This window comes from Garra rufa, chromosome 14 (genome assembly GCF_049309525.1).
Source record: "Garra rufa chromosome 14, GarRuf1.0, whole genome shotgun sequence".
Classification (NCBI taxonomy): Eukaryota; Metazoa; Chordata; class Actinopteri; order Cypriniformes; family Cyprinidae; genus Garra; species Garra rufa.
Window position 1 is genome coordinate 35,019,204 of NC_133374.1, and position 12,032 is coordinate 35,031,235.

Genomic DNA, 12,032 nt, shown 5'->3' on the forward strand with positions numbered 1-12,032 from the left:
AGATGCAACCACGATCGCTTGACAATAGCAGGTCATTTGTTACTCTAATTAGAGCAGTCTCAGTACTATGATATGGTCTAAAACCTGACTGGAAATCCTCGCAGATACCATTTTTCTCTAAGAAGGAGCATAATTGTGAGGATACTACCTTTTCTAGTACCTTTGACAGAAAAGGGAGATTCGAAATTGGTCTGTAGTTAATTAATTCATAGGGGTCAAGTTGTGGTTTTTTAATGAGTGGCTTAATAACAGCTATTTTGAAGGTTTTGGGGACATATCCTAATGATAGTGACGAATTAATAATATTCAGAAGAGGATCTATGACTTCTGGAAGTACCTCCTTTAGTAGCTTAGATGGAATAGGGTCTAACATACATGTTGTGGGTTTAGATGATTTAACAAGTTTATACAATTCCTCCTCTCCTATAATAGAGAATGAATGGAATTGTTCCTCAGGAGATCTACAACGCACTATCTGATGCGATACTGTAGCGGGCGGCTGTATGGTTACAATTTTATCTCTAATAGTGTCTATCTTGGAGGTAAAGTACGTCATAAAGTCATTACTGCTGTGCTTTTGGGAAATGTCTAAACCTGTTGCTGCTATATTTTTAGTTAATTTAACCACAGTATTGAACAAATACCTAGGGTTATGTTTGTTTTCTTCTAAGAGAGATGAAAAGTAATCCGATCTGGCAGTTTTTAATGCTTTCCTATAAGATAAATTACATTCACGCCAAGCAATACGAAAAACCTCTAGTTTTGTTTTCCTCCAGCTGCGTTCCATTTTTCGTGCTTTTCTCTTTAGGGCGCGGGTATGATCGTTATACCACGGTGTTAGACTGTTTTTCTTAATCTTTTTTAGGCGCACTGGAGCAACTGTATCTAAAGTGCTAGAAAAGAGAGAGTCCATAGTTTCTATTACATCATCAAGTTTTTCTGAGCTATTGGATATGCTGAGGAATTCAGATAAGTCAGGAAGATTACTTACAAAGCGGTCTTTTGTAGTAGAAGTGATGGTTCTACCGTATTTGTAGCAAGGAATTGAATTAACAGTTTTAGCTATCTGGATTGTACAAGAGACTAGATAATGATCTGAGATATCATCGCTTTGCTGCAGAATTTCAACGCCATTAATATCAATTCCATGTGACAGTATTAAATCTAGAGTATGATTTCGGCAATGAGTAGGACCTGACACGTGTTGTCTAACCCCAATCGAGTTCAAAATATCTATAAATGCTGTTCCTAATGCATCTTTTTCATTATCAACATGGATGTTAAAATCACCCACTATTAAGACTTTATCTGCGGCCAGCACTAATTCGGATAGAAAATCAGCAAATTCTTTAATAAAGTCTGTATGGTGCCCTGGTGGCCTGTATACAGTAGCTAACACAAACGTCACAGGGGATTTATCATTAGTACTTGTTTCTCTGGATAATGCTATATGAAGCACCATAACTTCAAACGAGTTATAATTGAAGCCCGTTCTCTGAGAGACATTGAGAATACTGCTATAAATAGTAGAAACACCTCCTCCTTTACCTTTTAGACGCGGTTCATGTTTATAACAGTAATCTTGGGGGGTGGACTCGTTTAAAATAATGTAATCGTCTGGTTTTAGCCAGGTTTCTGTCAAACAGAGCACATCTAGGTTATGATCAGTGATCATATCATTTACAAAAAGTGCTTTCGTAGAAAGGGACCTGATATTCAATAAGCCAAGCTTTATCAATTGTTTCTCTGTATTATATATATTTTTTATTTGTTGAACATTAATTAAATTGTTGGTCCTGATTTGATTCAGGCGTTTTTTGTATTTTCTAGCTCGGGGAACAGACACAGTCTCTATAGAGTGATATCTAGGTGAAAGGGTCTCTATGTGCAGAGAATTAACTGATTTCTGTGACGTGAGGCGGCTAGCAGACGGTCGGTTTAGCCAGTCTGTCTGCTTCCTGACCTGGGCCCCAGTGAGTCAAGTGCAAACTCTAAGACTATGTGCCATATTTCTAGATAGAAGAGATGCTCCACATCCGGAGGGATGAAGACCATCTCTTTTCAACAGGTCAGGTCTGCCCCAAAAGCTTGTCCAATTGTCTATGAAACCTATGTTATTTCGTGGGCACCACTTTGACATCCAGCCATGGAGTGACCACAGTCTACTGTGAATCTCGTCACCACGGTAAGCCGGGAGGGGACCAGAGCATATTACAGTGTCTGACATCGTACTTGCAAGATCACACACCTCTTTAACATTATTTTTAGTGATCTCCGACTGGCGAAGTCGAACATCATTAGCGCCGACGTGAATAACAATCTTACTGAATTTACGTTTAGCATTAGCCAGCACTTTTAAATTTGCCAAGATGTCAGGCGCTCTGGCTCCCGGTAAACATTGGACTATGTTGGCTGGTGTCTCTATTTTCACGTTCCGTACAATAGAATCGCCAATTACTAGAGCACTTTCATCAGGTTTCTCAGTGGGTGCTTCACTGAGTGGGGAGAACCTGTTTGATGTTCTGATCGGAACGGAAGAGCGGTGTTTTGACCCGCGACTATGCCGCCTCACAGTCACCCAATTGCCCTGCTGCATGGGCGTTGTTACCGGAACCGAACAATGTACAGGGCTTTCTGAGCTAGTCACATCCAAAACCGTATCTAAGGCCCTCACATTCTTACTATCCTCCATTAAAGTTTGGATGCGTGACTCTAGTTCTGAAATCTTCTCTGTCAGCCTGACTATATTCCTGCATTTATCACATGTATAAGGCTCACTGCTGACAGAGATAGATAAGCTATACATGTGGCAAGCAGTGCAGACTACAATTGTAGGAGAAGAAGCCATTACTCACCGTGATTGTAGAATGATTTCAACTTACCAATGTTGTTAGAGTTCCTGAAGAACAGATCAGGGGGAGAAAAAATGGAACGGAACCGGCTAAAAGAGTACTAACGATATTAAACACGAGAAAAAATAAATAAAAACGTGAATGGAACGCAGATGGCAAGTTAACCGGCCAGCGCAATGCTAAAAATAGTAAACAAGAGTTAAAAGCGTGAATGGAGTGCGAGCGGCAAATTAACCGGCTATGGAATGCTAACGTGCTGCACTCGTGATTATAGAGTAAGGCGAACAATCAAATTAGTCAGATTAGTTTGATGGATAAGACCAGAAATTAAATTAAGCTATATCTATCAATTTAAAACGGCAGAATTAACAATAAGATAGAGAATCCAGTAGAAAATCCAGTAGAAAAACGAAGCTGCAGAGAGCTAACGTTACAAACAAACAGACCACTCTGCAGCGAGGCAAACAGGAATCAAGTGTTTGTAAACTTTTGAACAAGGTAATTTTTATAAATTCAACTATTAACTATATGTGGACTATATGTAAATGTCATTTATGTGAAATATCTTATTCAGGTCAGTAATAAATAAAAAATACCATGCACTTTGAATGATCCCTCTCATTTTGGTAAAATAATTAACATTTTGCAGATTCTGCAAGGTGTATGTAAACTTTTGACCACTGCATGTTGAGATGATTTTCAGATGCTCCAAACCCATATAACTGTTGAACGCAAATGTGAATATTTTGGCCACTCTTACTCTCATAAATATAATGAAAGTGTAGACATACATGAGTAAAAATTTAAACAATGTTAATCTTTAACAACCCTGGCATTTTTATTTAAATTTTAATTTAAACATTGCAATTAGCATTGGTTGTATTTTTTGTTACCGACCCTGACATTTTTTTAATTTAAATTTTAATTTAAACATTGCAATTAGCATCTATTGTGTATGTATCTATGTATGTATGTATGTATATATATATATATATATATATATATATATAAACATATATGTTTATATATGTTAAAAAAAAAAAAAATAGTATGGATCATGCTGGTTTAGCTTAAGACATGTCTCAAACTTTAACAGCATTACAAAAAATGCATGTTTCATAAACTGCTCTGTAATATCCTAAAGTGGGCTAATAATTTAACTTGGGAGAAGGCACTTCCTTTTACTGCTCCTTACTTGTAAAACACTTTTTTAAGGTGTCTGAAGATCCGTTTCACACCCAGTAAATCTGTAATACTTTTATGTTAAGTCACTTTTTATAAAAGCACCATGTTTTTTTAGTAATTAGCAATATTCTTTTGTTTCCTATTAATGTTTTACATTAAGATGATGCAATAAAGTTACTGCATTATGCTTTGCCATGTGAGCTGATTTAGAAAGGTGTACTAATAGACAAAAATGTCACGATGTTCAATATTGTGAATTTGATACACTGACTTGCACCTATGATTGTCTGTTCTGTACAGAAGCCATACCTATTCCACCTGAACAACCCATTATGCAAATCAAAGACCTTGATGATGTCATCATTCCCACCATGGACATCAAGGTGACAAATGCAACTGAAAGAGTATCTCAGTTTTCTTTTTGTGCGCTTTGTGATGTAGTTACTTAAGCTTGTTGTGTATGTTGGCATTTCTTTCAGGTGGATCCATCAGGCAGATATGAAGACCTTGTGACTATCAGGTCATTCAAACCTCACTTTCACCTGGCTGGAGGCGTCAACCTACCCAAAATAATTGACTGTGTGGGTTCAGATGGCAAGAGCAGGAGACAGCTAGTCAAGGTCCGGTTAATAAAGAGTACACATCACCTTTTCAGAATTGTTCTTTTTTCTAAATATTCACAAATAAAAAAAAATTATACTATATCTACAACATCTTAGTCAGCCTTGTTTGAACTGTGTGGTTTGTTGTTCAGTCTTTAATTATTTAATCTGAAGCGAGGTTGTGTGTTGTGACACAGGGTCAGGACGATCTGAGGCAGGACGCAGTCATGCAGCAGGTCTTTCATATGTGCTCCACCCTCCTGCAGCGCAATGCAGAAACACGCAAAAGGAAACTCAACATCCGCCGTTACAAGGTAAAGACATTTATACACTACCCTTTTATTGACTAAAACATGTTACAACTGTATCCAGGAGGTGTTTGCATGATGTTTATGAATTTTCAAATGTATGTAAAAAAAATTATTTGTTAAATTGTCCAGTGTTACTAGTTAATTTTCAAATGTGTTGGCAATGTATGTCTGCTTACTAGGTTAAATACTCAGTATACACTTTTAGAGCACAGCTATAATGTATGTAAATATGACTTAATCAGCACTGATCTATGTCTTTGTACCAGGTGGTGCCGTTTTCCCAGCGCAGTGGTGTTTTGGAGTGGTGTTCTGGTACTGTGCCCATTGGAGAGTTTCTGGTCGACTCACAGAAGGGGGCGCACAAACGCTTCCGCCCACAAGACTGGCCCAACATGTCCTGCCGAAAGAAAATGATGGTACTGAATTCATCCTGCTGATTTATTCTTACAGGCATTTGACTATTAATATTCCAAAACCATTTTAGAAGAAGAATACTAGTTTGTAATCAATGAACTTTGCAACATCAACACTTTAAAATAACTGAATTGAATCAACACTCCTTAACAGCCCAGATCCAATCTCAAATTCAAATTCACTGATTAAACTAACCAATTCAGTGATTCAGTAATCAACATCCAAGATGCATTCTCATGTTCAGTTCACTTATTCAATGACTGAGCCATTAAAAGCCAAAATCTATTCTCAAGTTTAACTCACTGATTTAATGATTTAGTCATTAACAGCCAAGATCTGTTCTCAAATTTAAACTTACTTATCAAACTTACTGATTCAGTGATTCAGTTATCAACATCCAAGATGCATTCTCATGTTCAGTTCACTTATTCAATGACTGAGCCATTAAAAGCCAAAATCTATTCTCAAGTTTAACTCACTGATTTAATGATTCAGTCATTAAAACAGCCAAGCAAATGCCAAGATCCGTTCTCAAATTTAAACTCCCCGATTTAACTGATTCAGTGATTCAGTCATCAACAGCCAAGCTGCATTTTCAAGTTTAATTCACATATTCAATGATTCAGTCATTAACATCCAAGATTTATTCTTAAATGTAAACTCACTGATTAAACTCATTGATTCAGCGATTCAGTCATCAACAGCCAAAATCCAATCTCAAGTTCAGCTCACTGATTCAGTCATTAACAGCCAAGATCCATTCTAAATTCAAACTCGCTGATTAAACTCCCCGATTTAACTGATTCAGTGGTTCAGTCATCAACAGCCAAGATGCACTTTCAAGTTTCAATTCACAGATTCAATTCTTCAGTCACTAACAGCCAAAATCCATTCTCAAGCTCAACTTACTGATTCAATAATTCAGTCATTAACAGCCAAGATAAAATTTTTAAATTCAAACTCACTGATTAAACTCATTGATTCAGTGATTCAGTCATCAACAGCCAAGATGCATTCTCAATTTCAATTCACTGATTGAATGATTCAGTCACTAACAGTAAAGGGTTAGTTGACCCAAAAATGAAAATTAGCCCAATTAACTCACCTCCCATGCATCCTAAGTGTATATGACTTCCTTCTTTCAGACAAATCCAATCGTAGTTATAATAAAAATTATCCTGCCATTTCCAAGCTTTAGAATTGCATGTATCCGTCCATAATAAAAAGTGCTTCACACGGCTCCGGGGTGAATAAAGGCCTCCTGTAGCGAAATCGATTCATTTTTGTAAGAAAAAAAAATCCAAAACAGGGATTTGTAAAGAAAAATGTTGGAGGATTTTGATATAAACCAGGAGTAGAGTGGTTTTCCTTTGTTAAAGTAAGGGAACTTAGCTTACTTTGCTTCTGTAAACAAACATTCGTTTATGAGAGACTCACTGGTGCATGCGCAATATCGACGTTCTATGTCATCTGCCTGGAGCTGCTTCCTTGTACAATTGTAAGTACAAGCTAGATTATAGTGATTTTTTTCTTACATAAATTCATTGATTCGCTACAGGAGGTATTTATTCAAACCCCTGGAGCAGTGAGGCACTTTTTATTATGGATGGATGCACTTTATTGAACTTGTTCTGTGATTAAGAGAAACGCCCGCCCACTGCCATTATAAAGCTTGAAAATGCTAGGATAATTTTTAATATAACTCTGATTGGATTCATCTGAAAGAAAGAAGTCATATACACCTAGGATGCCTGGAAGATGAGTAAATAATGGGCTAATTTAAATTTTTGGGTGAACTAACCCTTTAAGTCAAGTCAAGTCAAATCACCTTTATTTATATAGCGCTTTTAACAATACAGATTGTGTCAAAGCAACTGCACAGTATTTAAACAGCACAATAGTGTGTGAGTAATGCATTATTGTAAACAATACATTTTCAGTTAAAGGCAGTTCATCAATGAATTCAGTTATATCATCATCCAGTTCAGTTCAAATAGTATACGATATCGCTGGAAAGTGTCCTCAACTAAGCAAGCCAGAGGGGACAGTGGTAAGGAACCAAAACTCCACAGGTGACAGAATGGAGAAAAAACCTTGGGAGAAACCAGGCTCAGTCGGGGGACCAGTTCTCCTCTGGCCAGATGAAACCAGCAGTTTGTACAAATGTCAGATTGTAGAGAACTCATCAGGTTCCCGTGTCGTAGCGCCAATGGCGGTCTAGGTTGGCGAGGTCTTCATTGATGATCCGTCTCTGGAGCTCATCTGGTTGACATTCATGGCTATAGAAGTTATCTCCAGGTGGTGATCCATGATCTAAGCTGGGTACGGACTGGATCCGGGGGACTGCAGTGACCATCTGATCTGGATACAGACTGGATCTAGTGGCTACGGTGACCTCGGAATAAGAATGAAACAGACTAATATTAGCGTAGATGCCATTCTTCGTATGATGCAACGAGTGCATCAGATGTTATGGGAGGTGTTTTCGGTTCCGGTTGACCTAATTAATGCAGCCTAACAATCCTTTAACGGATTTGAATTATAGGAATGTGTTAATGTTTTATGTGTAGGCCAGGTTAAAGAGATGTGTCTTTAATCTAGATTTAAACTGACAGAACAGTGTTAGGTAGATTGTTCCAGAGTTTGGGCGCTAGATAAGAAAATGATCTGCCGCCGGCAGTTGATTTGGATATTCTAGGTATTATCAAATTGCCAGAATTTTGAGAACACAGCTGTAAACTAAATCAAGCTGATTTCTGACACTGTTGTCTTCTGTGGAGCTGCATAACAGCTGAAACTAAAGTTGTTTCTTGATTGATTAATTTTGCAACATGAACAGTTATTGTCCTGTTTAAAAAAATGAAGCTGCTTTGAAACGATATGCATTGTATAAAGTGCTATATAAATAAATGTGACTTTACTATTAGGGAGTGTCTATAAATAATGATCATTCATGATATATTTTGCCTCATGTTCTCGTTGTAATGGTGTAGGAGGCTCAACGGCTGGAATTTGATGGCAAACTCCAGGCTTTCACTGAGGTGTGCCAGAACTTCCGGCCAGTATTCCGATATTTTTGCATGGAGCGCTTCCTGGACCCCGCTGTGTGGCTGGAGAGACGGCTAGCATACACTCGCAGTGTGGCCACCTCTTCTATTGGTACACATACACATAAATACTATTATTCACAAGTTTTACATTTTACCACATTATTATAGGTGATGAGTAATTTCTGTGGGACAGAAAAGAGTTGCATCGGGATTTCTCTTATTTTATAGACAGTTAATGTAAACGATGTTAAAATAGTGATGTGTTTGTGTCTGACAGTTGGTTACATCGTTGGCCTGGGCGATCGGCACATTCAGAACATTCTTATTGATGAACAGACTGCCGAACTAGTCCACATAGACCTGGGTATGTGTACATGAAAAACGCTTCAGAAGATCTTCGCTTACTTCAAGTTTTCATTGTCACCTTCATTATTTTTCCACACAGGTGTTGCGTTTGAGCAGGGCAAAATCTTACCCACCCCTGAGACAGTTCCCTTCAGACTATCTCGAGACATTGTGGATGGGATGGGCATCACAGGGGTGGAGGGCGTCTTCAGGAGGTGAGTGTTCAGGAGGCTACTGTGGGTGTTTTCCCACTTGAATTTTTTCAAAAGATCTTTATAGCCCTGTAGAATATTCCACAAAACAGGTTTCAGTGGCTACCCAGGTACAAAATTATTAGAACACTAGTAAAAAAAAAACTCCCAGAATCCCTTGAGATTTAATTATAAGCTTCCCTTCTATGTACTATATTTCTAATTCATTTAAACTCATTTAATCTAATATTTCCAATCAATCTATCAATCAATCTATCTATCTATCCAAGCCTAGCAACTAGAATCATGTTAGTGGCATGCTTATCAGGCTAGAAACATGTTAACAACATGTTAATCATGCTAGCAACATGCTAGTAACAGGTTAATCATGTTAGAAACATTCTAGAAACTGGCTAACAACATGATAGTCATGCTAGTAACATGTTAATAACTTGTTAATCATGTTAAAAACATGCTAACAAATGCCAAACATCAAACATGCTAACAACTTGCTAGCGATGTTCATGCATGCTAATCATGCTAATAATGCTAACATCATGCTAGCGACAATCTAATCATGCTAGCTACACGTTAGTAACATGCTAATGATGTTAGAAACATGCTAACAAAATGCTAATCATGTTAGAAACATGCTAGTGCCTTTGCTAATCATTAGCAACACGCTATTGACATGTTAATGCTATCAACATGTTAATGCTATCAACATGCTATCAACATGTTAATCATGTTAGAAACATTCTAGAAACTGGCTAACAACATGATAGTCATGCTAGTAACATGCTAATAACTTGTTAATCATGTTAAAAACATGCTAACCAATGTCAAACATGCTAACAACTTGCTAGCGATGTTCATGCATGCTAATCATGCTAGTAATGCTAACATCATGCTAGCGACAATCTAATCATGCTAGCTACACGTTAGTAATATGCTAATCATGTTAGAAACATGTTAAAAAATGCTAATCATGTTAGAAACATGCTAGTGCCTTTGTTAATCATTAGCAACACGCTATTGAAATGTTAATGCTATCAACATGCTATCAACATGTTAATCATGCTAGAAACATGCTAGCAACATGCTAATCATGTTAGAAACATGCTCACAACATGCTAGCAACATGTGAATTAGGTTAGAAACATGCTAGCAACATGTTAATGCTAACAACATGCTATAAACATGTTAGCAACACGCTATTGACATGTTAATTATGTTAACAACATGATAATCATGCTAGAAACATGTTAGCAACATGCTTATCATGCTAGAAACATGCTCACAACATGCTAGCAACATGTGAATTAGGTTAGAAACATGCTAGCAACATGTTAATGCTAACAACATGCTATAAACATGCTAGCAACACGCTATTGACATGTTAATTATGTTAACAACATGCTAATCATGTGAGAAACATGCTCACAACATGCTAGCAACATGTGAATTAGGTTAGAAACATGCTAGCAACATGTTAATGCTAACAACATGCTATAAACATGCTAGCAACACACTATTGACATGTTAATTATGTTAACAACATGCTAATCATGTGAGAAACATGCTCACAACATGCTAGCAACATGTGAATTAGGTTAGAAACATGCTAGCAACATGTTAATGCTAACAACATGCTATAAACATGCTAGCAACACGCTATTGACATGTTAATTATGTTAACAACATGCTTATCATGCTAGAAATATGCTAGTAGCTTGTTAATCATGCTAGCTACATGCTATCCATTTATCTATCCATCCATCCGACAGACTGTATTGCCTTCAAAACATTCAAGCTTTAAGCTTTAAAACTACTTTAAACTTCAGTCTTTTTGGACTGAAAACCATAACATTTCTTCAATTTCTAAAACTTTTAAAACTTTTTAAAACTTTTAAACTTTCTTACACTTTCTGATCAGGCTTTTTCAAGCCAACTTAGAAGTTTGTCTTTACAAAGTTTTTTTATCTAGTTTCTATATTTTTTGGTAGTGTGTCGCTAAGAAAATATCAGTTTCCATTGCCAAACATTCATTTTGCCATTAATTGCAATATTCCAGTGAGATTTTTGTTTGCACAAGGAGTCTAACATCAGCCAGTGCTCCGCACAGAGATCTGATCTCATCATCATGATTACCTGAAATTTAGGATTTGTTTGGTTTTGTACTTTGTTCATCTAACAGGCCCCTGAAATGACCCAAGTGTGAAAACACCAAAATGGGACAGATTTTTTTGTGACAAGTATTGTGTTTCTGTGAAAGGAACTGATCGATTATTATTATTATTATATTGTTTAGATGTTGTGAGAAAACAATGGAGGTTATGAGGAGTTCTCAAGAAGCCCTGTTGACCATTGTGGAGGTGAACACAAATTAATTCATCACATCTCATATATTACAGGTGTCACTTGTCAGTAAATGAATGTTGCTTGATTTTTTTCTTCTTCTTTTCTATGCAGGTGTTGTTGTATGACCCTCTGTTTGATTGGACCATGAACCCTCTGAAGGCTTTCTACCTGCAGCAGCATGACGAGCATGCAGAACCCAATGCCACACTCAACCCCACGCCGGGTGGAGATGAGATCGACGCTCACCGCAAGGCCAGGTAACACATTTATAAACACACTTTGACTACACAAAATATGGGGTGTTTCTTAGTCTTAAAAGTTCTGTGTTCTGTTCTGTTTAACAACAAAAACACGTCCTGCTCATTTTCTCTGAATTAATATAATGTACATTGAATGTAGGGCACTAAAAAATGTAATATTGACAATGAACAAATATCTACTTTTCACATGGTTTAGTCAACTTTTAACTTGTAATTTCACTTTTAACATCAGTTTTAACCCACAAACATGAAACCCTGTTCTGAATTGCAGTGACAAAGATATACGACGTGAAACAACCTCTGTAGTAGAATGTTGTTTAGCAGAAAAGCAATCATAAACTAAACCTCGTTACATATTCATGAGGTTTGTGCACATAAATATTCCCCATGCTGTTTAGTTTAAGCAACTGTGTGAAGTAAAAATGTCAAACAGTAATAGCAACAACTTCAGTTATAAAAAA

At 37.0% G+C, this 12,032-nt stretch overlaps 1 protein-coding gene across 1 annotated transcript in view; it reads left to right on the forward strand.

Annotated features, from left to right (window-relative positions):
* Positions 1 to 12,032, forward strand: part of atm (ATM serine/threonine kinase) — a 71,898-nt gene that overhangs the window by 56,367 nt on the left and 3,499 nt on the right. Inside the window, exons 52-60 of the mRNA XM_073817380.1 lie at positions 4,338 to 4,420; positions 4,517 to 4,657; positions 4,837 to 4,953; positions 5,217 to 5,366; positions 8,358 to 8,523; positions 8,692 to 8,778; positions 8,860 to 8,974; positions 11,262 to 11,325; positions 11,423 to 11,568. Coding sequence (XP_073673481.1) covers positions 4,338 to 4,420; positions 4,517 to 4,657; positions 4,837 to 4,953; positions 5,217 to 5,366; positions 8,358 to 8,523; positions 8,692 to 8,778; positions 8,860 to 8,974; positions 11,262 to 11,325; positions 11,423 to 11,568 — 1,069 coding nt within the window. The remainder of the gene's footprint in view (positions 1 to 4,337; positions 4,421 to 4,516; positions 4,658 to 4,836; positions 4,954 to 5,216; positions 5,367 to 8,357; positions 8,524 to 8,691; positions 8,779 to 8,859; positions 8,975 to 11,261; positions 11,326 to 11,422; positions 11,569 to 12,032) is intronic.